The sequence below is a fragment of the Panulirus ornatus genome, chromosome 20 (assembly GCF_036320965.1).
Source record: "Panulirus ornatus isolate Po-2019 chromosome 20, ASM3632096v1, whole genome shotgun sequence".
NCBI lineage: Eukaryota > Metazoa > Arthropoda > Malacostraca > Decapoda > Palinuridae > Panulirus > Panulirus ornatus.
The window spans coordinates 2,566,424-2,593,240 of NC_092243.1; the positions used below are offsets into that span (position 1 = coordinate 2,566,424).

The window sequence follows — 26,817 nt, forward strand, 5'->3', positions numbered from 1 at the left end:
GTGTTGTTGTCCTGTTGTGGGTCGATGACCAGAACATTGACTGAGCGACAGAGTGAACACTTGAATACAAGACTGAGGAACGTGTGGCTCCTCTGAAGTAGGGCGTTCTGAATACTGGCGGTGAAGCTCAGGTTAGATAGGAGTTCGTGAGACGTGGAGAGAGAGAGAGAGAGAGAGAGACCCTAAGAGACCACATACGACACATCCCCCTCCCCCCAACACACACACACACACACGCACACACACACACACACAAGCACACTGTGTGGGAAGCATGTTTAGATAAAGCACCAACAAAAATGCGATTCCGAAAAAAAAAGAAGAAAAAGACGTCCTACATCCATGAGGTTCTCCTCCACACCTTCCCGAGGACGTCATCCTGAGGGAGAGATCACAAGACTCAGACATCATCCTGGGAGACGTAATGACCCTGTCAGTCGTTAGCCGAGCCATATAAACCCAACCAACTTCGCCAACCAACCGGAGTTAATTACTAGGTACATTATACCGGAAATATGTATATCCCTGGGATTTCTTATTGTTGCGTCACAGGATACCTTGCCCTTGTTGCCATACGTCGCGTCACTGTGAAGTACCACCTATTTGCTCTCGAAAGACGTTAACAACGTAGCTTGACTGTGGCGCTTACGATTAACACTACGTCCTCGTTTTTACATTCCTCTTCAGATACATTCCTCAACTAATCATGTATAACAGCAGCCACATTTTTCATGAAATCTGATTCATTTGTGCCATACAAAGAGCAGTGTCATAGTTATTCATCTTGTGACATTTGGCAAGTCTTCCACTTCGTCAGGTAGCATTCGTTCGCTAAGAACGTAAGTGAATGGCCGCCAGTGTGTGACTAGCGATCACGATAGAAAGAGGTTATCCATCTCAATCACTCTCTCTATCTCTCTCTATCTCTCTCTCTCTCCTCAGCTTCTCGTAAAGTCTATGTTCTGTAAGTTCTTATACTGGCAAAGGTGAATGATACAGTGGTAAAAGTTCAGCGTGTGAACGTGAGTGATAAACAACAGGTCAAGGAATCATTTAGGCGTTTTGAAAGAACGAAAAATCCCAGTAGTCCACTGCTCTCAAACTCGTATTACGAATGTGATAACAGCAGCTTCAGCCATGAGGACACAGATAGACTCTTCCTGAATGGATTCGTAGTGATGAAGTGAAAGGATCCATCCAGTACGCACTTAGCACTGAGCACAAGCGTACCTTTCCGCCAGAACCTGTTTGTTGAGCGCGTCGTCAGTGTTGGCACAGCTGAGAGTTCCAGCCATGATCGCGCCGAACTTCGAAAAGGTAAATATACAGGTGACTTCAATGCTTCGTTGCTGATGGTAGTTTGTCTGTTCCTCAATTTTGATCTGTTTCGAGACATATTATCTATACCCATATTTCGGGAAAGTAGATATTAGCTATAGATATGGATAAAATTGGCAGTCATGAACCTGGCTGGAATTATATGCTATGCGGCTAATTCTAAGAATTTGTTCCATGAGGCAATATGCTCTTTAAGTCAATAGAAAATAGTGGGGATGAAAGCCTAACAGAAGATGACATGTGGCAAGGCGGCTGGGTGGATACTGATGCAGTTGAATGTATAGGGAAAGTGAGTGACTGTGTTGTTGATTGGTTAGGATTTTCAGTATATGGGGAGGTGATCGAGGATAAGGGGAATATATGTATAGATATCACTGTATACAGGCAAAGGGGGCAAAGGTGGGTGTTGAAACTATAGAGGTATGATTATGCTGAGTGTATCTGGTAAGTTGTATGGGAGGGTATTGACTGAGAGGGGGAAGGCATATACAGAGCATCAGACTGGGGAGGAGCAGTGTGGCGTCATAAGTGGAAGAGAATATACGAATCAGATCTTTTCTTTCAAGAATGTGTGTGACAAATACTTGGAGAAACAGAAGGATTTGTATGTAGCGTGTATGGATCTGAAGAAAACATATGTTAGGGTTGATAGAGACACCTTGTGGAAGGTCTAAGAATATATGGTGTGGGAAGAAAGCTGCTAGAAGCAGTGAGAAGTTTATACATAGGGTGCAAGGCATGTGAACGTGTAGGAAGAGAGGAGAATGAATGGTTCCAAGTGAAGGTTGACCGCGGCAGAGGTGTGTGATGTCACCATTGCTGTTTGTTTATGGATTGGGTAGTTAGGGAGGTAAACGCAAGAGTCTTAGAGAGAAAGGTGAATATGCAGTCTTTTAGGGATGGGAGGGACTGGGAAGCGAGTCAGTTGTTGTTTGATGATGACACATCACTGGTAACAGATCCGAGTGAGAAACTGTAGAAGTTGGCGAATGAGTTTGAAGGAATGTTTGAAAGGAGGAAGCTTAGAGTAGATGTGATTAAAAGCCAGCCTGCTAGGTTTGTCAGGGTAAAGGGACAGGCTAGTGGTGTTGCCCTAAATGGAGAAAAAACTGGGGGAAATGAAGAGATTTAGATATCTGGGAGTGGGCATGGCAGCAAATGGTATCACTGAAGCGGAAGTGAGTCGTTGGGTAGGTGATGAGGCGAAGGTTCTGCGAGCATTGAAAAATGCGTGGAAAGAGAGCACATCATCTAGGAGGGAAAAAATGGGTACATTCAAAGGTATAGCAATCCCAGGAATGTTGTATGGATGTGAAACATGGGTTACAGATAAGGATGTGCGGAGGAGGGTGGAAGTGTTGGAATGATATGTTTAAATACAGTATGTGGTGTGAGGTGGCTTGATCGAGTAAGTAATAAAAGGGTAATAAAACGAGTGTGGTTGAGAGAAATGAAGAGTGTTTGCTGAAACGGTTTGGTCATATGGAGAAAATAAGTGAGGAAAGGTTGACAGAGAGGATATATGTGTCAGAAACAGAGGGAAGAGGTGAACGAGGAGACCAGATTGGAGATGGACGGATGATGCGAAAATGATGAGCTATTAGGCCTGAACATGCAGGAGAGTCAGTCATGCACGGGATAAAGTGAATTAGATCGATGTGTTATACCAGGGTCGACGTGCTGTCAGTGGATTGAACTAAGACATGTGAAGCGTCCAGGGTAAACCATGTAAAGGTCTGTGGGGCCTGGATGTGGATAGGGAGCTGTGGTTTCGGTGCATTAAACATGACAGCTAGAGAATGGATGTGAGCGGATGTGGCCTTTCCTTGTCTGTCCCTGGCGCTACCTCGCTAAGGCGATCAAGTATTGAGGGAGAAGTGGAGGGGGAATCTGTACATCAAATACAGAAAATCATAACTGAAACTAAGAATTAGACACAGATATCACTACAGTTCACGGTTAACAGGAGATACTACAGTATGGAATAGATATCTTCTTGAAGCCCGCTCCCTCATGCATCTGGGAAACGACGTTCAACATCCTCACGTCAAGCATCGAACAAGCACCAGATCCAGCACAAATACCTTTTACTGATAAAGGCTTCGGAAGAGAGTGTGCTTCTGCAGCTACGGAGATAAAATAGTTGATTAAATACATCGACACGTAATATTATCAGCGCAAAATCACAGCTTAGCCAGACCTAGCGTTCTATAAGCTTCCGTCTCAAGCCTCTCGATTCTGTAAGCCGGAAAAGATTGTCCTTGGCAGCTGAGGCATATCGCCCGAATGTCTTATGTCTGCTCGCATGCACGTACATACACACATCTTGATCCGAGAGACGTGTGATGCTAAGGCGCGACCCAGCAAATGGATCCCCTCGGCTACGCAAACGTCACAATGTCAAGAGAGAGAGAGAGAAAGAGAGAGAGAATGTTAACAGACTATAAAGAGAAGGGATGATGAGATAAAGAGAAGGGATGATGAGATAAAGAGAAGGGATGATGAGATAAAGAGAAGGGATGATGAGATAAAGAGAAGGGATGATGAGATAAAGAGAAGGGATGATGAGATAAAGAGAAGGGATGATGAGATAAAGAGAAGGGATGATGAGATAAAGAGAAGGGATGATGAGATAAAGAGAAGGGATGATGAGATAAAAAGAAGGGATGATGAGATAAAGAGAAGGGATGATGAGATAAAAAGAAGGGATGATGAGATAAAAAGAAGGGATGATGAGATAAAGAGAAGGGATGATGAGATAAAAAGAAGGGATGATGAGATAAAGAGAAGGGATGATGAGATAAAAGAAGGGATGATGAGATAAAGAGAAGGAATGATGAGATAAAGAGAAGGGATGATGAGATAAAGAGAAGGGACGATGAGACAAAGAGAAAGGATGATGAAATAAAGAGAAGGGATGTTGAGATAAAGAGTCTGTCTGTCTGCCCATCGAGAATGATGAATAAACCTCGGAAAACAGTGATCCAGGAGGAAGGCTGGGTCTCCAGTGCGTGGTCGTGCCTAATCCTTGAGAACGCGCGTCACCTAGTTACTGCTATGTAATGGTACGAGGACGAGGTGTTATCTCTGTCATGCACACTTTGTGACCTCCCTCCCTCGCTACTGACGGCTGTTATTCCTCATTCTTGATCCTCAGCGCTGAGGTCGGATTTTGGACACATGCGAGAAACAACGTATTAAAGACATGTATTGATCACGTGAAGTTAACTCGAGGCTTAAGGTACTGGGAGGGAGGGAGCTCTCACCAAATGAGCAATATGCCTGATGAAATATACGTACAAGGGTGAGGGAACTTGGGTTACCAGGCTGGTCCCTGCTAAGAGAGAGAGAGAGAGAGAGAGAGAGAGAGAGAGAGAGAGAGAGAGAGAGAGAGAGAGAGAGAGAGAGCAGAGTCAGTGGTCTGTTTGCCTAGTCATTTTATCTACCTTCAGCCATTCGTTCCCCCCGCTACGTCAGGCCATGTTTGCAAAATAGTTGCAGTACTGGATGTGTTCGAAGTTGTTCATCTCCTTTACTTATAGATTTGATTATACCTATTTACCTTGCTATAGATTTTCTTAAACCTATTTACCTTACTACAGATTTAGTTAAACCTATTTACCTTATTACAGACTTAGTTAAACCTATTTACCTTACTATAGACTTAGTTAAACCTTTTTACCTTGATATTGATTTAGTTAAACCTATTTGCCTTGATACTGATTCAGTTATACCAATTTGCCTTGATATTGATCCAGTTATACCTATTTGCCTTGCAATAGACTAAAGTTCTTTCACTTTCTATATCCACTCCTTTGCACTGTGCTATGTACCTGCGTCGCATCGTGTCCACCTTGGCTGTAGCTGATGGAGAGCGTGGGTGACAGCGGGAGACACCAGCACTTGCTCTTCTGGCTATTCGTGGTGCCAATCAACTTCCTCATCCCGTGGGTGGCACTGGTGCCCATCTTCATGGTGTCCACACCCTCACACTGGTGTCACGTGCCAGGTCGGCCTGCCAACATGACCGTGCAGGAGTGGAAGGCCCTCACCATCCCCAGGTCAGTGTGTGACCACAAGGGTCAAGGTAGTAAGTGTGAGAAACTCCAAAAACCTTTTTCAGTCCTGAAATCTTGTGTTTACTGTGCTGGATATATATATATATATATATATATATATATATATATATATATATATATATATATATATATATATATATATATATATTTTTTTTCTTTCTTTTAAACTATTCGCCATTTCCCGCGTTAGCGAGGTAGCATTAAGAACAGAGGACTGGGCCTTTGAGGGAATACCCTCACCTGGCCCAATTCTCTGTTCCTTCTTTTGGAAAAAAAAAAAAAAAACGAGAGGGGAGGATTTCCAGCCCCCCGCTCCCTCCCCTTTTAGTCGCCTTCTACGACACGCAGGGAATACGTGGGAAGTATTCTTAATCCCCTATCCCCAGGGATCATATATATATATATATATATATATATATATGTGTGTGTGTGTGTGTGTGTGTGTGTGTGTGTGTGTGTTGCTGATTTTGCTCTAAGGTACACCTGTGCGCAGACAAACACAGACCAAGAAAAATGTTATATCACACACACACACACACACACATACACACACACATACACACACACATACACACACACACACACACACACACACACACACACACACACACACCAGATAATTTTTAGTTCACCTCCTATTCATCTTGAGATGTAGTCAGATATCACTCGACCCTTGTGAAGTCTTAAGTACATGTGATTAATACCTTTGATGGAGCGACTTTCCCACCTTATCTTAACACAAGTCACGTTCACTACTGACGACCCGCCCAGACGCGACACGTGACCTCGTCTCCTCAATAATGATCATCTGCCATCAACTTGTAACCCTAGTGAGCGTTATGCTAATGATTCCATTCTACATCTTCCACTTCACACTCTCTTTTCCCTTTTCAGTCTGATGCTGAGTCGCAATTTTTTGTTGGTCCTCATAGTCTGTCCACAGTCAACCCAGCTGTTCATCCTCTGCTCTTCAGGGTTGGTGTCGATGAAATGGATACCTGGCTTAGAGTACAATATATATATATATATATATATATATATATATATATATATATATATATATATATATATATATATATATATATATATATATATATATATATATTTTTTATACTTTGTCGCTATATATATATATATATATATATATATATATATATATATATATATATATATATATATATATATATATATATATATATATATATACAATGTTAAATTCAAAAATAGATTAAATCCTGTTGACAAAATCTAAATGATTTTAGACATTTTGTTATTATTATATTACCCCGGCTGCACTCCAAGCAGAAGCTGGGAAATGATGGCCTTCCTTGGAACAAGGTTCTCAACCACACTGTGCTCTATTTTCCATCCATGGACGACGATAAAGTTGGTCTATAAACATGGCCGTGACTGAGCATTCTCCCGCGTCAGAAAAAATGTTAATATCGTGGTCATGTGACCACTATACACAGCAGAGATCACTGCTCTTCGTCTGATCACAACAAACAATGCTATCACGTGAGGCTTAGTATTATGGCCAGATGATGTCATATCCTGCTCGGTAAACTACCTAACAACCTCGATAAAGTGAGGCGGAACTGCTATTTGTCTTCGACGGTGGGAGACAGGAGACCTGGGCCATTTGTCAATCAAGAGACGAGTCCGTAAAAGATTTAGTGACAATACACAATAGGAAGTACAGTAAAGAATCTTACTTGGATTGTGTACTGAAACCTGATGTGATATCATGGTGTACGTAACATAATTCATAGATAAGGAAGTGAAGAGAAGATAAGAGCACAACAATGGCTTGCACCATATACGACCCTCCTCCTCCCCCACCGACCCATTTCTCGAGCGGCTGATCTTGTTATAGAGGATTGTCTGATGGCCTCCTCCACGGGGACGGCCTGGGGCTCAAGTGGCCTGTTACTCCCCGCACAGAACCCATGTGAACGACGTGACGAGGCGGCTGTTGAGTCGTTAATGCTGGTGATGCCAGTAGATAGTCAGGTCGCCACCAAGGACGATATCGTGCCACTAACATCAAGGGCAAACGTGAGCTGACGAGTAATGGTGTACTGTGTGGTGTAGGTAGCGGCAGTGTACTGTGTGGTGTAAGTAGCGGGAGTGTACTGTGTGGTGTAGGTTGCGGGAGTGTACTGTGTGGTGTAGGTAGCGGGAGTGTACTGTGTGGTGTAGGTAGCGGGAGTGTACTGTGTGGTGTAGGTAGCAGAAATGTGGTGAGAGGTGAGCGTTGGGAGAGAAACAGCTGCTCAAAACTAGACCTTGTTTTCCATGGGCCATCTCTCTCTCTCTCTCTCTCTCTCTCTCTCTCTCTCTCTCTCTCTCTCTCTCTCTCTCTCTCTCTCTCTCTCTCTTGACTCGTCTCCCCTCACTGAGTACTTTATCCTCCAGGAATAATGTCATTGTGTCCTACTCGTCTGTTCCTCATCTACGATCATGTATATCTTCCCCACATGGACAGTGAGAGCGTGTCCTCCGCCAGTCATACATGCAGTGAGCCAGTGGATGACCTCAATACTGTGTCTCATGAAGGGCAGCAGATCGCTGAATGTGGAATTTCCCTGGAAAGTTCCTGGACGACGGGGTAGCCATTCCTTGGAAAGCCCTGGACGTGGAAATCTCTTTGGAATCCCCCTTGACGTGAGAGCCCCCTTAGAAAGTCCGAGACGTGGCGTTAGTACCCATTTATCTGCCGAGCGAAAGACGTTCCTGTGCATCGGAAATCGAACCCGGGTTGGTGAAATCGCATCCACCAACTCTCACCACTGCGCCTCCGATCTAAATTCATCACCACCAACTATCAAACACATTTTCTATCTTCATGTGAATCCGCATCGCAACGTATTTTCCCGACTCCCTAACGTAATTCATTGGCCTTTTCTTACGTCGTCAAAGGGAAATTATTTACGAATTTTGGAAGATGTGGAAAAAAAAAAAACTGTCTTAGCCAACACATTGTTCTCTATATTTCTTCTCCTCTGACAGGGAGACGAAGGATGGACAGGAGGTGTTCAGCAGCTGCTCGCAGTTCAACGTAACACTTGACCTGATGATGACCATCGACCTGACCTCAGACATTTCAGGACTGGTTCAGACCTTCAACTCTACCTATGGAATCATAAGTGAGTTGCTGTTGCAAGTAACCTATTGACTACACTAGATTACTCTCCTGTTGATTACATTTCATCATCCTCCTATTGATTACATCAGATCACTCTCACATTACTTACGTTAGATCATTCTGTTATTGATTACATTTGATCACCTTCTTCTTGATTACATCTGATCACCCTCCAATTGATTACATTTGATCACCCTCCTCTTGATTATATGAGATCACTCTCTGTAAGACAGTATGGCTATGAAACTGGAGGTAATCTAATCAAAGTTTTTACACGGAAATGTCTTAAATAATTTCATTTAGTATAAAGGTCATCTTTATATTCTAACATCTGGGTCAAATGGCAGGAAAGGAAGCTGTAAACAAGAGCCATGAATATACTCTTAACTAGTTTCGAAATCCTTTCCGGGAGAACAAATACGTGACTTTTGAGTTTTCGTTGCAACATTCATCCCAGTGTCAACAATCGATGACGCCCATTTTAAAATGTCTTTTCACCCTACTCCTCCAGGAAACCCCCTTCCGTTCCTACCCAGCAACCTAAGCTTGTTCTCCTACCCTCTCGTGTCCCTGCAGGTTGCCAGTCTGGATGGGATTACAACCACACCGACTACGATACGACTCTAAGCATGGACAGGAACTGGGTGTGTGACGCAGACAGCCAGGGGGCCAACTGGATATCTGTGGGCCTGGCGGGGAATGTGGTGGGCACCCTTGTCTTCAATTCCGTCTCAGACTTGTGAGTGGATCATATTACATACACCGTCGCTCCACCTAGCCAGTACCAACACCAGTCATCCTCAGCCAACAGTTTAGTGGTATTTGACACTATCTAACCCTCTCTGTCAGCCAGGATTGCAGTCTTCCAGCCGCCACCTTCCTCTTACAACCTATCATCTGATCTTCCAGCTTACCATCTACTCTACCTAACCTACCCTCTACTCTTCCAGTAGGCACCCAACCCTTCCAGCCAATCCCCTATTCTTCCAGCGAACAACCTACTCTTCCAGTTTACACACGCTTACTCATCTAGCCAATTCCCTTCTCCCGGGCAACACCACTCTCTCTCTCTCTCTCTCTCTCTCTCTCTCTCTCTCTCTCTCTCTCTCTCTCTCTCTCTCTCTCTCTCTCTCTCTCTCTCTCTCTCTCTCTCTCTCTCTCTCTCTGACTTCTGGCCCTCCATTCCTAGCCTCATTTCCTCTTCTAGCACCCTACTCTACCTCCCAACCCTACACTTCATCTTCTCATACCTACTCCCCTCCCCCAGTCAGACTCCTCCACAACAATCTTCCAACCCTCTCCGCCACGACTCTGTCTTCCAACACCACGTTTGCCTCTACCAACAACCCCCCCCTTACGTTCCAGGGGCCGACCCCCTTTTCCCTCTCCTAACACCTAACTCTGCATCCTAACAATTCTATCACTCTTCCTCCCAGCCACCCACTCATGTTCTCCTAGCCACGCTCTCATCTGACCATTTATCCTTCACCCACACACACTCCACAAAACCGTCTCTCTCCCTCTGAACCCAAACCCACTCGTCCTTGATGGTCATCGTTCATCGGTAACCTGAGCCCTCGAGGAGTGTATACAGAGATGCGATCGTCTTTGGTCACTTTTCTAGGCATCTCTTGTTTGTCCTCTGTCTTTTAACACTAATGTTTTGTTTGCCTGTGATGTCTGTATTTCCAGGAGGATTGAGATAATGATCTTCGAGATGATAATACATCTCAATGAATTATTACCTCTAGTGTCATTCTGTGTGAACATATTAGCATCAGTCGTTCATATATGGTATCTGAGTGCAGATTTATGGACTGTGTTGATACAATGACGGATACTTGTTTCCAGCTTTTGTCAGAAGATATGTTCATAATTATCTAACAAACACACTGAGGCTGAAATGTATTTACTGGGTTCTGAACATATGTGAAGGTAAATGATGCTGGAAGGATGTGAACATAGTGATGTTCCCTGTGTGATGATGTGTTGATTCTAGCTGTATGTCTGTATGCTAGTGACGTTTTACATTTGCATGTATGTTGATGTTAGCTGTATGTGAACATAGTGATGCTCAGCTGTATGTGAACATGGTGATGCTCAGCTGTATGTGAACATAGTGATGCTCAGCTGTATGTGAACATAGTGATGCTCAGCTGTATGCGAACATAGTGATGATCAGGTGTATGTGAACATAGTGATGCTGGATGTTTGTGTACTGATGAATGTTGAACGTTGTGATATTATGATCTATGGGAAGATCGTTATAGTTGTAATGTGAAGGTATGCGTACATGTTAGTTCCATGTGAACGTCCTGTTATGTTGTTATTGTTAACTCTGGTTGTATGTCACTGTACTGACTTTGGGCATATGTGAACGATGGGACATATGAATGAACATGAACGTCCTGATGATGGTGGCTCTCTTGAACTGATTGTTACCAACCCTTAAAACTCATGGTTATTGTTATACTAATTTCATGACCCCCTAAAACTCATTGTTATTACTTCACCGCCGTAAAACTAATGGTTGTCCTTCCACCACCCTAAAACTTAAGGTAGTCGTTCCACCACTTTCAAACTTAAAGTCCTCGTTCATCTACCCTAAAACTAACTTAGTGTTTGCCCGACGACACAGCCTTGGGAGGCGACCTGCCATCGTGGTGGCGACGATGATGTACGCCGTGTTCGGGTTGGTGCGTCTGTACGTCGAGAATTACTTCTGGATGATGCTCGCTATGTTCCTGGCCTCTACGTCCTTCCCTCCCGTACTGGAACTGGTCCTCATCATCAGTAAGTCGGGGAGGAACAGATGGGTGAGTGACCGGCAAGGGTGAATGGGTAGAGGGAAATGAGTGTGGAGTACCTACTTATCCACCTACTTACCAACGAGTATTTACGATGAGATACTGCCATCACAGCAGGGCTGGCTGCATAAAGTCTTACGTCAATGTCTGATTTACATTTCCTCATTGGCGCTCAAGTCCCTGGCCTCCTTCATGCTCCCGTAGATCTCTTGATTCCATGACAAGGAAGTTAGGACGCACCTGCAAGTCAGAACCTTTCCACCACATGGTCTTAACCTGTTCTCGGAAGTTACGTGTGGGGGATAATAGCCTCGCCGCCTACTGCTGCTGTTGTGTGTGAGTCGTTGGAGCAGGTTTTATTAAACCGTGTTAATGTTGTCAAAACCCATGGGCACGTAAGGCAACCCACAGTCACCTTCCTCCTGCTTGAAATAAATGCAATGGCTCTAATAAGCTGCCGGGTAATGCAAGGCAAGTTGCTGCGTCGAACTCTTTCACAATCATCCTCACCACAGACTTGAGGCCGAGTCTTACGAGCAAAATTTCATAAACCGCCGACGATGCGAAGTTGGAAGATAAAACTCTAACAAAGGAAGCTTGACTGATGATAATTATTGATGGCGATCGAGACAACTGAGGCGGTGCTCAGAGGCATGGCTAATGGGCTTCCATGTTGACAACTGTACAGTAATGGAACGTGGTGATGAGAACATCAAGCCATCATCACAAGCACAAAATGAGTTGACCTCAAAGTGATGATAGTAATAAGCCAAGTTACGTCAAGCGCTGTGCAGGTGCTTGTAAAACATATAGGTTGTTAGGTTTCATAGCTTGATATGTAAGGCTTGAAATGAAAGACATACTACTTGCTTTCTGCAACACCCTAGTCAGCAACACCCTAGTCAGCAACGCCCTAGTCAGCAACGCCCTAGTCAGCAACACCCTAGTCAGCAACACCCTAGTCAGCAACACCCTAGTCAGGTTATGTTTAGAATATACTCGTCATTCCATGTCCACCTTTCCCTCAGTCCTGGAACAGATGTTGTGACCCAAGTCCACCTTTCCCTCAGCCCTGGAACAGGTGTCGCCAGGATTGAGGGCGCGTATTACTTCCACCTCCTTCCTTCTGTGGACAACGGGCATGTGTGCGTTGCCACTGCTGGCCTGGCTGACCCGAGACTGGCAGATGCTGGGACTCATCACAACTCTCCCCTTCTTCCTCGTTATCCTCTGCTGGTGGTGAGTGTTGGCAGTCAATGAATGTACCAGGTGGCAACTGGAGGATTGCTTGATCGTATATATGTATGTAAGTATCAAGCCCGTAAACACGCACTTTATACCGTATATTCACACACAAACAACACGATATATATGTATATATATATATATATATATATATATATATATATACACACAAGACTGACCGTGATTATGATTACGTAATCATGATGATTGATAACAGGTTGTCAGAGTTCGATACGTCTGGTAATAGAGACGACGTGTGCTTGTGTGGGTGTTACCTGTACGAATGGCGGTACAAACACGCTGGTGAAGACGTGATCCTGGGTTTATCTACAAGCAAACAAGGTACACAAGCAAGGTCAGCGAGGCGTGAGGGACCAGCTTGTTGACAGTTCGGGAATTTATCGTTTCTGCCGACAACAGCGCTGCCAGATGTTTTTGTTCAAATTTCCCCAGATCTGAGGGGTCAAATTCCCCAAGTCGAAAACAAATTCCCCATGTTTTTTCACTGGAGCCTCCATCACTGGATTCCCACAACTGAAACGATAAACCTATTCTCTGCCTCAGCTAGTCCACGGACAAGTGTATGATAATCAACACCACAATCCAGTCTGAGCACCGTTGCTCCAGTTCCAAACGAAAATCAACGAGTAGAAGTGTCACAAGGGGCGTATTTGCAGTCTGTGTTTAGGTTCTGACCGCCCACTGATCCCTCCCTCCCTCCCTACTCCCATCCTCCCGATATAATCAAACAAAAATGGGCAAAATCTACATCGGTCTCACACATGTACCTGGTTGGTGCGAGGAAGTTGAAACACATCAAACCACAAGACATCCAGTAAGCAGCCTCATAAGCTTGACGCTTCTCGTAGGTCACTTCATCTTTTCCCACCCAGGAATTGTTTTCGACCCTGGTCGTTATTAACCCTTCTCCCTCCACTAGCAAGCATCTGGTGCCGCCACTGCGTTGGCCATACCACTACGTCAGATGAAGTCATGAAGGCAACCAACTGCCTAGTCTGATTGATGATGATGATGAAGACTGACAAGTATGAGACATGATGTTGAACACAATGACTGACTCCTGACATATCATTTATGAAAAGATTCCTGCCATTTGTACAACTGACAAGTTATTTACACACTACACCAATGAGCGTTCTCACCGTGACTGTAGGATGTTGTGATTAGTAAGTACAACAGATACGTTAGAGTTTAGAGTTTTACCTTTCAGATGTCATTTCCCTCGATAAACCAGTTATAGTAAATGTTACACCATAAGTATTTTTAAGAAGTATTACGTAACTGTTAAGAAAGATATTTGCTTCTCAGTGAAAATTCCCCAAATTTTGAGGAAAAGTCAAAGTCTCAGTAAAAAAGAATTCTCCCAAATCGAACCTGAATTCCCCATTTTCCCATCAATACCAAGAATTCCCTAAAAGTAGGGAAACTTCCCTATGTCTGGCAGCACTGGCCGACAGAGCCAATTGGCCATGACGCTCGTTCAGCATCAAAGGGAGACGAGCGGAATACATAACATATCAGCGTTACAGATAAGGGTACTTGAGGCATAATACATAATAACATAAAGTTTCTCCACTGCCGAAGATGACTTTTCTGAGGAGAACGATTCAAATAATTGGTCTGGCAGTCAGACACAAGCAGAGAGAGAGAGAGAGAGTGGTTTAGAGGTCTTGCAGGCGACTCGCTGTTCCGTCTTCTCTGGGAATACTGGTCCTGGGGGAAGAGATGGCGCCTCCCTCGTCAATTCGACCTCAGGGAAGAAGTCTGGTTGATGCTGACGTTCATAATGCCCCACGTATGTGTTGACTGGCGTCCCTGATGACGTAGAATAGGCATCCATCGCGAAGGATTCCTCCTGTGCAGAATTCATAATGACTCAGCACAGATACATAGCCTGACTTGCATGACAAACACGTATGATGTCGACACTATCACACCGAGCCTCAGCAGGAGACAAGCAGGTAAGTACAAGCACTAGCCGACTCTAATCGTCCTGGAGGTAGAAAACGGCGTGTCGGTACAAGTAATAATGGCATTTTCTTCATGCGTTAACGTTGGTATCATGTTAGAAGTAAATATGAACAAGCCAAACATTCATCTGAATGTTTGATGAAAACATCCGCATCAAAATGTTGGCAGCAAAAATTCAATCTCTCTCTCTCTCTCTCTCTCTCTCTCTCTCTCTCTCTCTCTCTCTCTCTCTCTCTCTCTCTCTCTCTCTCTCTCTCTCTCTCTCTCTCTCTCTTCACATATGTCCAGGATGAACCGAGTGAACACATACACCTTTGACTGGTTTAGATTCATCGTAGATCCGAGGTTCCTCACACCACGGCCACACAAGACAGTGATAACGGCCAATTCTTGAATCTATTAGCGTCCAACATCAAAGTAAAAAGTGAATAGAAATGTTTTACTTAGAATCTAACGTTCTTACTTTGAAGTGATGCATGGGAAAGATAGCTTGAGTAACGAAAGGACATTCTTCATTATGTAAATGAATAAGTAACTAACTGATGATATTGTTTATTGAAGATCATATCATTCAGTTGGCTGGGTCCACGTGAAGAGATAAGAATATTCTTCACTTTTAACTAAATTTTCTTGCAATAGTTTAAGTAAGAAATGAAAGAAGGAATATTTTCGTGTTGTCGTACGTATGAGTAATGAGAGATGTAATACTTTTTACACCAAGACTTATGAGTTGCGATTCTTAGTTCAAAAACTCACAAAGTGGAAATGACACGGCTATTCTGTCGAACGACAAACGAGATTGTTTTTCCCGAAGACCTCAAGAACTAAGGTGAAATGCACACGAAAAGACGTGTCAAATTTTTATCCTCGGAGGTTGAATTTCGCCTAATAGAACCATCAGAGTGGAACTCTGCCCAGATCTTGTGTACACTTCAAGTTAGTCAAGGTATAAGAAATGTTATTGTACTGAAGAACCTCATCTGGCAGCCAGCATGAGCTGTGAGTGGTCAAATGCGCTCCATCAGGAAGATAATCTGTCTCTTGTTGAAGATTCGTTGAAATTATGATTCGATCGCCATTTTCATCTCAGGAATGAAAGTCTAGTACGGCAACACAGTGAGTGGATATATACTGGCTGGCAGACACGATCTATGATGGTGGTTAGAGCGTGAGGGACACAGGAGATTCTCCTCTCATATATAAGGCAAGTTTTCTTACATTCCGTGAGCTATTGATGACCCTATGGACACCAGTCAATGGATTCATAGAGCTATCTTTCCCTGTAAGAAAATGCTGGAAATCACTAGATACGCTCATGGTTCAGATGATTTAACGTGTGATAAAAGGATCAAATTCTGATGATAAGCGATAGACATCAAACTGAAGAGAAATACCGGGACGAGTTGATTCGAAATGAATAGATTTAAGGGCAGAACTCGGCCACGTAGTCTCTCCCTTTCAGGCCTGAAGCCCATAAGGGAGTGTTTATCTCAATGAATTCCCATATTCTGGCACTAAAAGGAGCGACGTGGTCAGCATCAACCACCTCTGACATCATCATAAACCATGATCGGGTCGTGGACTGATTCACTACTGCGTCGACTGGAAAGTCTCACTTGATCAAGATTCGACCAGATCTTGAACCGGCGGTATTATTCGTCCATACTAATGATCAACACGTCAAAAATACCTTCCTCGCCACACGTGAAATAACTTACTCAATTCTGAGTTGAAATACGTGTGAATCTGTGTGGAATAATGTATGAAGTATAACTGAAGACTATAAATGAACTGTATGCAGTATATACACAACAGTCGGTAAAGTAGGAATGAAAAAATTCAGTAATATCTTTAGAGGACCAGTTGTACCCATCATCTGGTAAGTACCCACTCCAGACTCTGCCCTAAAGACGGGTTTCATGATGTCTGGGGACAAACATTAGAGTCTGTGTGATGGCGGACACTGACTGACGACTCCCGAGACAGACTATGGAATAAATTCCGCTGATCGCATTAATATACACAATAAAACTAGAAAGATTTAACATAGAACTAAAAAGGTTTAACGTAAAATTAGAAATGTTTAACATTTACTAGAACGTTTAGAAAAGTCAGTAATATTTAACATGAGTTGGATTTACTATACACATCAGTCATAATAGATCAGTGTTCAGCTTGACCCATATTTCAAAGGTCTTGCAAAGAGGCTCCATAATACTCGACAAATGTTGTAGAAGGAGAGACCTACAATACAACCAGCGACATTGAAGGTCAGTGGAAATACCAGGGAACGACCCTCATGGAAGGGACTGAGGGAGGGAACGCGTGCCACACTGTAAGGACCCATATCAGCTGCCTTCCTTTTGTCTGGCAAACCACTTTTATTATACGTGAGTCCTACCGACCCCTCCCCTTTCCTTAGGTAATGGGACTCCGGCTCCATCTCTCCCCTGTGCCCTTGATAGATTATGGGCCAGTATTTATCTGTCTGACGATAAGGGTCAGTCCCATATCGTATATGAGAGCTTTTATGAAGATAATGTCATCCATCATTCGTCTTCACGTGGATTAATATTCAGTTTATTATATTCGTCTCCCTTGGAAAAAAAAAAAAGTGACTATTATAACGACTGGTGTGACATTTCTGTTTCGCTATGAATTAAAGTTTTATTTGTAATTATTGTGTTCGTACCGTTGTTTACTGGCTAAGTAGGTGTACTTGAAGTGGTGGGAAGGAAGATTTGTCTTTGAAATTACTGTAACTCAGAACTAAACTGAAACCTTAAGATCTTACAGAAATCATGTAGTCACTATCTTTATTATCTTTCACATATCTGTACCGAAACACTTACCTTCTCTTCTTGTGCAGATAACAACCAAGTTGTGATTTGTCATCAGATATTAGAGATATATCTAGGGCTTAGTGCCCCGCTCTGCCATGTCTATCATAGACAACATAAATTCTCTCTTCGCTTATCTGATGTGGACAAGATCCCGGATGATGATTTTGACTTGATGAAGACAAAGGATTCGCCCTTGAGGTACGAGTTAAAGTCGAGGTGGTGTATTGTATGGCAACCAACCAACCTGCCACTACGTGTTGCTGGAGGAATCAAGAAATCAAATTGCTTTCCATTGGATGTCTGGATGTCTGTCATCTGAAGCGTTGAATCCTGGAAGTTCTCTAGAAGAGAGTAAGGAACAGTAGGATTAGAAGGAGGGCGAAGGGAGTCACGTTATGGGAGGGAGTAAGTTAAGAAAAGGAGTGAGATTTACGTGAAAAGATCTACAAAATTGATTCTACTCTGGACTCACAATTTGCGATTGGATCCCTTAAACTCAGGCAGGATTTCGTCACCTTACATCCGCTTCGCTAAATTTCGTTATGTTTCGTATTTTTCATCATTTGTACCGGTTTAAGCATCTTGTTCCAATAAGATTTCGTATTACAGTACTGAATTAGTATTTCATATGTGGAACCTAAGAATTCAGTTATTGCTTTAAAAGTGAATGTAATAGTTTGAGATATTTGTAAAATTCTCGTTGTTACGTACGAGACGAAGACTGAACTCGTGTTGACATTCACGACATGCAAACACCTCCTCACATCTTCCTTATACCGCGAAAGCGAATTTTACTTTGCCTGCCAGACATTCCCAAACCAATTATAATTGAACAAATATGAGACTCCGGTGTGGGTAAACATATATCATGTACGTAACGCCACGTATGAATACACTTCCAGTGTTGATAAGGAAAACAAACATATTATATATGTGTCAAGGTCGCCATCCAACCTCTCCACACGGTAGGTCCCCTTGCTGCAGCCGCTCTCACCTCTCTCTCTCTCTCTCTCTCTCTCTCTCTCTCTCTCTCTCTCTCTCTCTCTCTCTCTCTCTCTCTCGGCGTTTGACCTGGTCCTCACCCTTGTCCCGCCTGCCTGTAATAACTACTCAGCAAAGGGTATTAAGGTATTGACAAAGTCTCGTCTGCACCAGAAATCTACTTCCAGCAGTTATACCTTCCCCACTTCACATGTATCTCCAGTGCCACGCTCCCCACTATCATCCTCACATGTTTAGAATCAAAATGATATTCTATCAAGATGTAATACATTGATGGCTTATGTTATGTATCTTTATGAATCATATTTTGCCTCCTGTATCCCTATGTGTGATGGTATTAATGTAAATACATTACGCTCGTCTCCCTCTTGGCTTGGACGAAGGTCGTGTACTCTGGCGGTAGGAGTGAGTACTAAGTTCCAGGCTGGTCGTCACATTCCTCCGTGTTTGTCTCACTTGTGTCTTGTATGTCAATAGTGTCACGTCTTCACCAGCGCCTTTGTTGCACCATTCCTGCGTATATCAGGATTTTACTTTGCTCTTTTGTATGGATGATCTAGTATATGCAGTTAATAATTTCAAGGTATGGTAACGAGTAATTACACAACGACTGTCTTTCAATTAGCTCTAAATTATTCTTATGGTGTAAAGTGATTAGTTTATTCGTGTTTTCAGAACTGGGTTAGTGTATTTCTTCGGTAGAGATGTTTATGTGTCGTGCTCATTTTGTTACCGCGATTATGTATTAATGAATACCACATTGAGCAGTAACAAGTCAGTTATGATTCCCTGTTCATTCTACGTAATGATTATGAGCAAAATACGTTTGGCTGATCATTGGTTTAGGCTATTTTTCCTAAAGAATGTCTAACTCATCAAGCCGAGTACTGAATACTGAATTTCAATTAAAACACATTGGTAAATGGTAGTTGGTAACAATGTCATGGACAATTTGGCCTCGTATGAACGTTGCAAGTTTAACTCGAGTAAGAGAAGCGCTCTTATTTCATGGAATGGCAAGTTCAGAGATTAATTATTATTCTTTTCACAAGTGGGAATGGTTAGGACGTCGAAATCGGAAGCGGTTTGTTTGAGAGGTCTTGGTAGTGTGGTGAACAGAGAGGGCTAATAGGTCCTTGGGCTCATAGGTCGATGGCCGTAAAACTCGACAAACAACAACAACAACAACAACAGGTCCTTGGGCTCCGCCGGGTTGCTCCATCGTTAATTTGTCGCTTCATTTAGGCTCTTGCCTGAGTCTCCCCGATGGCTCCTGTCCCGCGACCGGCTTGAGGAGTGTGCTACGTTGATGAGAACCATCGCCAGGAGGAACGGAAAGCCCGTGCCGAAGGAACTGGACGATACGTTGAAGACCATCGCCGTCACCCAAAACACAGAGAGGAACTACGGTATTGTGCAGCTCTTCAAGTATCCTACTGTCCGGTTTCGTACATTCCTTCTCACGGGCTGCTAGTAAGTACACTTCATTAACAAGATCCTAGCTTTTCTTTTATAGTTACCATCATAGTTTTTTATGTGTATTTGTTGGGTAGTAAGTTTAATTCATTTTTGGGGGGTGGTTATAGAAATTGTTGATATTCAAGTGATCGTAGGCATGTAGACTTTACTCAGTATCTCGTTATTTCCACTCCTCATACACAAGGTCCTCATACTTTTCACATTCTAAAATTCTACATGTCAGTCGATGTTCTGCTGCCCATCAGTACACTGTGTACAAAGCTTTTCTTTGTTTCTCGACTAAAATTCTAATTTCTTCGCACTACGTGCTGGCAAAATCCTCAGTGTTATAATCATTAAGGCACTCGTTATTGCTATATTGTATGTAGTGTGTAATGTTTCCTATATAGTAATGAGTATATGTAGGTAGCAGAGTGATGTACATGACTATACCCACGATCTAGTAACTAAAGTTCACGAAAGTATTTTAAATAAACGTCTGAGTGATCCCATGTCTGAGGCAGATTTCATAGTAACTTGTTAGGTATGCGTGAGTTGGTATTGTTACGTATGCTCGTGTGCACAGTATGTTGTCGTACACATTTTGCCTTTCTCCATCTCTAAACCCACCAGCACGTTCAACAACCTCTTCTACTACGGCCTGGCCTACAACATCACCAACGTGAGTGGCAACGAGTTCCTCAACTTCTTCCTGCTGGGGATAGCAGAGTTGCCATCCAACTTGATGGGCTGGGGCGGTGCCGTCATCCTCGGCAGACGGTGGACAGCCGCGGGGTCTTTCGTACTGGCGTCTGTCTGTGCACTTGCCAATGCTATTTTCCTCGGTAAGTCATAGATGTTCTAGCCATCCCATCGTGCCAGTTTCTAATGAACATGGTGACCTTTGAGAGTTTAGGTGTTTTTGTAATTTAAATTTATGAAATGAATGATGTGATTCTTTACCAAAGGTTCAGATATTGGGCCCAGTTCATGGAACTTTTAGCCAGTTCATACAAACTGTAGTGTTCGCTCGCATGCTTCACTGGACCATGATGAAATTCTTCTCATCCAAACCATTCTACAACTAACCATAACCACCAAGTATAAATACGGAGCTTCCCTGCATTACATACACTTCAGTAACCTTTATTCACAGATTACCCGACCCATATCAAGTATTACTGACAATATATGTACACAGAAATATCCCGACAAGCGTTAAATAAGTGACATCTCAACTGTTTCTTGTCGCTAATGCGGGAAACGGGGATCAAGTATGAAAAATGTATATATATATATATATATATATATATATATATATATATATATATATATATATATATGGTGACTGAGTTTGGTAAAGTGTGTGAAAGAAGAACGCTGAGAGTAAATGTGAATAAGAGCAAGGTTATTAGGTACAGTAGGCCTAGTTGAGGGACAAGTCAAGTGGGAGGTAAGTTTGAATGGAGAAAAACTGGAGGAAATGAAGTGTTTTAGATATTTGGGAGTGGATTTAGCAGCGCATGGAACCATGGAAGCGGAAGTGAATCATAGGGTGGGGGAGGGGGTGAAAGTTCTGGGAGCGTTGAAAAATGTGTGGAAGCGAGAACGTTATTTTGGAAAGCAAAAATGGGTATGTTTGAAGGAATAGTGATTCCAACAATGTTATATGGTTGCGAGGCGTGGGGTATAGGTAGGGTTGTGCGGAGGAGGGTGGATGTGCTGGAAATGAGATGTTTGAGGACATGTGGTGTAAGGTGGTTTGATCGAGTAAGTAACGAAAGGGTAAGAGAGAGATGTGTGGTAATAAAAAGAGTCTGGTTGAGAGAGCAGAAGAGGGTGTGCTGAAATGGTTTTGTCACATGTAGAATATGAGTGGGGAAAGATTGACAAAGAGGATATATGCGTCAGAGGTGGAGGGAACGAGAAGTGGGAGACCAAACTGGAGGTGGAAAGATGGAGTGAAAAAGATTTTGATCGGGGCCTGAACATGCAGGAGGGTGAAAGGCGTGCTAGGAATAGAGTGAATTGGAACGATGTGGTATACCGAGGTCGGCGTGCTGTCAATGGATTGAACCAGGGCATGTGAAGCGTCTGGGGTAAACCATGGAAAGTTTTGTGGGACGTGGATGTGGAAAGGGAGCTGTGGTTTCAGTGCATTATACATGACAGCTAGAGACTGAGTGTGAACAAATGTGGCCTTTGTTTTTTCTTAGAGCTACCTCGCGCACATGCGAGGGAGGGGGGTTGTCATTTCATGTGTAGCGGGGTGGCGACGAGAATGAATAAGGGCAGACAGTATGAATTTTGTACATGTGTATATATGTATATGTCTGTGTGTGTATATATATGTGTATACGTAGAGATGTATAGGTATGTATATGTGTGTGGGTGGACGTGTATTCATATACATGTATGTGGGTAGTATGGGCCATTCTTTCGTATGTTTCCTTGTGCTACCTCACTAACGCGGGAGACAGCGACAAAGTATAATAAATATATATATATATATATATATATATATATATATATATATATATATATATATATATATATATATATATATATATAGTGCAATAAATGTTAACTTTCATAGAACACACAGTGCCCCCTAGTAGCAAGGTATGAACCCCTTACCCTTTCCGTACTAATTATTTGTTAGCATAGTCGAGTGGTCAGTGTACCCATCTACTACACAGATGGTACGGGGTTCAGATCCTCGATGTTGGAAGACATTATCTGATATATGTAAAGTAAAATTGACCGCATTTAGCCTTATACCATCATGGTAGCTATTCTGTTTTCTTTATATTAGCATAGCTGGTTGCACACATACATTGTGTGAGTATAAAAATCGTTGTTGAATACTTGAGCTATATATACCATAAATTACATGTACTGTTGCAAAATGCAATAAGAAGCTAACCTGTTTGTTTCTAAGTGAAGAATTCTTAACCATTTATCCAGAAGCAAGGTCCTCATCTCCCATCTTTTCTTGAAGATGTTAATTTTAAATGTATTATCCATATTTTATTGTTCTCATGAAGTTTTCTTCAGAAAGAAGAAAATACATTATGTGAGTCACTCGCCAGATACAGGACCTTGGGCGACGATTGTGCTGCTGCTGATTAGTAAGGTGTTCATCACTATAAGCTTCTTGGTGGTTTACATGCAGTGTGCTGAGGTGTACCCAACCACCCACCGTGCATGTGGCACCGGCTTCTCCTCCCTTGTCTCATCCTGCTTCGGCATCATTGCACCTTATATTGCCTACCTGGTAAGTGTTTTTTTTTTTTTTTTTTGTACTTTTGATGGGTAGTTATAATAACATTTTCCCACACACCTTATCACCATCTTTGTAAATGGCTTTACCTCATTTCTTGCTTTTCTAGTTATTTTACCCCATGTGTCTATTTACGACATTTTTTACTCTGCATCTTTTATGAGATTTTTTTAAAGTGTGACTTCTGATTGTGCATATGAAGGACACTCATACTGAATGCAGCTCTTTATGATCAAGTGAATATTGCATGCCCTAAAGTTTTGACTGAAGAGAGATATCTTTGGTATAAAGTCATGGACCCTTCTAGAATTGTCAATTTATTCCATTATTACCAAAGTTTTATTGGAATCACCAGATTTCCTTCCATAGCACTAACGTCATAACATTTTTCCCACAAGCACCAAAACTTTGCCCAAGTAATTGTCAATATCCTTCTATGACCTCAAAATTTGCTGCAAGGACACCAAATTTACCTCCCAGACCACCAGTTTTGCCCTATCTCTTCAAAGAATTCTACACATGAATATCACCTTTGCCATGAAATAGGCAGATTCATTCTCAAAGTCACTAAAAACTTCACCCATTTCCATCAGATCCATCCATCCTCCGTATGACCAAATTTGCTCTCATTATCTCTTAAGCTTCGGGCAGCAGTGTTACGTAAAACATTAGATCATCAGAATATGACAAGATTTCATGTTGCAAGCAGAAAGATAGAGGAAGCAATAGGTAGAAAGGGTACAGGATTGAGAAAAGGTAACAAGATGAAGTCATCATAAATTTGCGCAAGGATGATTAGGCAAACCATTAAGTAAGACTTCAATGCATATTTTCCAGTGAAAGTTTACTTTTCATGGACAACGTCCTATAATTACGTACCTAATCATAATTAGTCACGATACCTTCAGCCTTATCATGCTGTCTCTCAGAAGAATGTGTGTAAACATCATCTTGTTTTCATACCATTCATGTGTCTTGACATCTTTCTTTCAGGCTGTGTACGGTGCTTGGCTCCCATATATTATCATCTGTGTGACTGGACTTCTAGGCTACATATGTGCCTCGCTTCTTCCAGAAACTCTGGATGCCGACCTCCCCCAGTCTCTCCTTGATGCCAACAATTTTTTAACATCAGAGAAGTACTGGTCATATAAAGGAAAGCGTCTCTGCTCCTGTAAGGCTAAGAAAATGCTGAACAGTGCAGCAGCACAAGGCCATGAAAATCCTGCAATTTCTGGCACAAAGATTGCAACTATAGACGTTAACTAGAAAAGTCATGGCGCAACCAGCATAAGCTAAAGGATAGGTTTTCAGAGAAACTTTAAACACTTGTATTTTTGGTGTAGCATGACTGCAAGTAGTAGTTTCTTCATTATTTCTGAAAGAAAATGAAAAAATTTCATTTAAAAAGCACATAAATTAAAGCATTCATGAAATAGTCAATGATGTTACCTTAAATATATTAACAGAAAGTGATGTTTTAGAATGAATCAAATTATGAATTGGTGAACTATTACCTGCAGTGAAATTTTGTACCATATGGCAGTGCTGTAAAAAAAAGTGCTTCAGTTCGTAATAGGATATGATAAGTATACTGTAGTCATCCTGTGTCCTGTTTAGTTGTGGGATTGATGCCTATAATTCAGCATCTCCTGGTGTGTCCTGTTTAGTAGTACAACTGAAACCTGTGAACCTTAGTGAAGCTTCCAGCATATAAATGAAACTATTCTAACAGTACCTCCCCTTCTAGCAGCCCCCTCTAAGTGTAGATGTTGCCATCTCAACAAAGCTATTATTTTTTCTGACTTTCCCAGGGTAAATTACTGTGTCTTATGTGGTGTTGCTTCTGTCTCCACCAAACGCACAGCAGAGGTTATTGTTGTGAAAATGGAAGCCTTTTTCCCCTATTCCTCCAAGATAACCTCTTCTTCCAACCCATTGTTCCTTTTCGGAGGCCAGCGAGGCAAGGGATCAGGCATTTTGGGCTTGGAGAAACTTTCCTTTTTCCAACTCCCAATCAATATTTATCATTGCCCATAATCAATGTAAGCATGTTATCCATGAGGTAAAGCACTCCTTTACTCAGAAGAAATGCAGTCACCTCTCCTCATCATCCACTGAAAGTTTTCCTGGTCTTTAGCTAAGGGCATCACTTACAACTTCTGTAGCTCTACCTTTCCTACATTTTTCCATTTTGACGGTACTATAGCTGTCTCTCCCATTGACAAAACAACTCTTTGGTCCCTGTTTCTCCTCTAACTTGAATGACTCTAACATTCCTTCACCCCCTATAGAGGAATGTATATAGCAATTATAAGGGGATAAGTGTGTTAAGTATACCAGGAAAAATATATGTAAGTGTTGATTGACAGAGTGATGAAAGTAAGTGAATGCACAATCAGTTAGGAAAGGCTGGGGATGTGCAGATCAGATTTTTGTGGTGAAAATAACAGGAAAAATATGTAACTAAAGGTAAGAAGCTGTATGCAGCTTTTATGAATCTGGAAAATGTGTATGACAGTTGAATAGAATGCTTTATGAGATGTGTCTAGGATATATGGGGAGAAGGACAATTGTTGGATGGTGTGAAAGCCTTATATAGAGTAGTAAATGCATTTGTAAGACTGGATGGAGAGTTGAGCAAATGTTTTGTTATACGTACATGTAGGTGTGAGGCAGGGTTGTGTGATATCACAGTGGCTTTTTAAGACATAGATGGAATGATAAGAAAGGTGAAAGCAAAACAAGGAAAAGGTGGTGCAAAGAGTGTGGCAGTGAGGTATGGTGGCAAGTGACAAGCCTGTTTGCAGATGATACTGTGTTGCTTGCTGAGAGTGAAGAGATGTTGCAAAAGATTGTGTTTTATGATGTATTGAAGCATAAGCAACTGAAGGTATACCCTAGTAAAAGTTAATTAAAAGTGTTTGAAAGGAAACCGATTGAAAGTATAGATTTTGCAAAACCCTATCGAATGAAAAAAGAAAGTGTACTAAACTTTGTAATAGATATGGTGGGAAGAAGACTGGAAGAGATGAGAGAATTTAAGTAATTAAGAACTATCTTGGTTAAGTTTGGTAAGATGGAAGGAGAGATAAAGGAGAGAACAGAACAGGGTACAAGAGTAATTGGGTCCCTTAATAGAATAATGAAGGGTAGAGGTGTAAGTATGGAAGTGAAAAAAGGATTGAGGGACAATGTAATCCTCTAAAATCTGACCTATGCTGCTGAAACATAGGCATGGAATGAGTCGCAGAGGTCAATAATCAGTGCTGTGGAAATGAGCTATTTGAGAGGAGCATATGTATGAATAGATGGAATAAAGAAAGGATTGATGGGGTGTATGAGGGATGTGGTATGGCAGCAAATGCAAAGGGAATGAATTGTGGAGAAGTAGTTTATTCCCACAAAGTTTACAGAATGTAACAGTTGCATGTTACACATCATATTTGTACAAAATGTGGAGCCCACAAGTGAACACTTTGGGCTATGTACTAGTACAAACAATAGGACAATGAACTGGACATCATAAACACTTTCTAACACTTTTATTAATTGGCTTTTTATTAATTTATTTTAGAGAAAAACATAAAAACATTGTTGAAATAATGATGACAAACAAAAA

The 26,817-nt window shown here is 42.1% G+C and overlaps 1 protein-coding gene across 3 annotated transcripts; it reads left to right on the plus strand.

Moving 5' to 3' along the window:
* Positions 1 to 839: 839 nt before the first annotated feature.
* LOC139755857 (carcinine transporter-like) lies at positions 840 to 26,735 on the plus strand. Of its 3 annotated transcripts, none has more exons than XM_071674490.1 (10): positions 840 to 1,317; positions 5,203 to 5,399; positions 8,430 to 8,566; positions 9,142 to 9,304; positions 11,204 to 11,358; positions 12,443 to 12,611; positions 19,700 to 19,927; positions 20,546 to 20,757; positions 23,005 to 23,189; positions 24,189 to 26,735. In XM_071674490.1, the coding sequence occupies exons 1-10, from the start codon at positions 1,294 to 1,296 to the stop codon at positions 24,462 to 24,464; spliced, it is 1,746 nt and encodes a 581-aa protein (XP_071530591.1). In that variant the 5' UTR covers positions 840 to 1,293; the 3' UTR covers positions 24,465 to 26,735. The 3 variants fall into 3 exon arrangements, with proteins under 3 accessions (XP_071530591.1, XP_071530592.1, XP_071530593.1); XM_071674491.1 differs by having other exon boundaries at positions 856 to 1,317; positions 23,011 to 23,189; XM_071674492.1 differs by lacking the exons at positions 8,430 to 8,566; positions 9,142 to 9,304 and having other exon boundaries at positions 856 to 1,317.
* Positions 26,736 to 26,817: the final 82 nt, after the last annotated feature.

What these genes read in the sequence shown, in the direction of transcription:
- LOC139755857 (XM_071674490.1), top strand. Translation starts at nt 1,294, where the DNA reads ATGATCGCGCCGAACTTCGAAAAG. An exon ending in AAGGCCCTCACCATCCCCAG is followed by an intron (nt 5,400 to 8,429) that starts GTCAGTGTGTGA and finishes CTCCTCTGACAG; the next exon opens with GGAGACGAAGGATGGACAGG. An exon ending in TGCCAATGCTATTTTCCTCG is followed by an intron (nt 20,758 to 23,004) that starts GTAAGTCATAGA and finishes GTCACTCGCCAG; the next exon opens with ATACAGGACCTTGGGCGACG.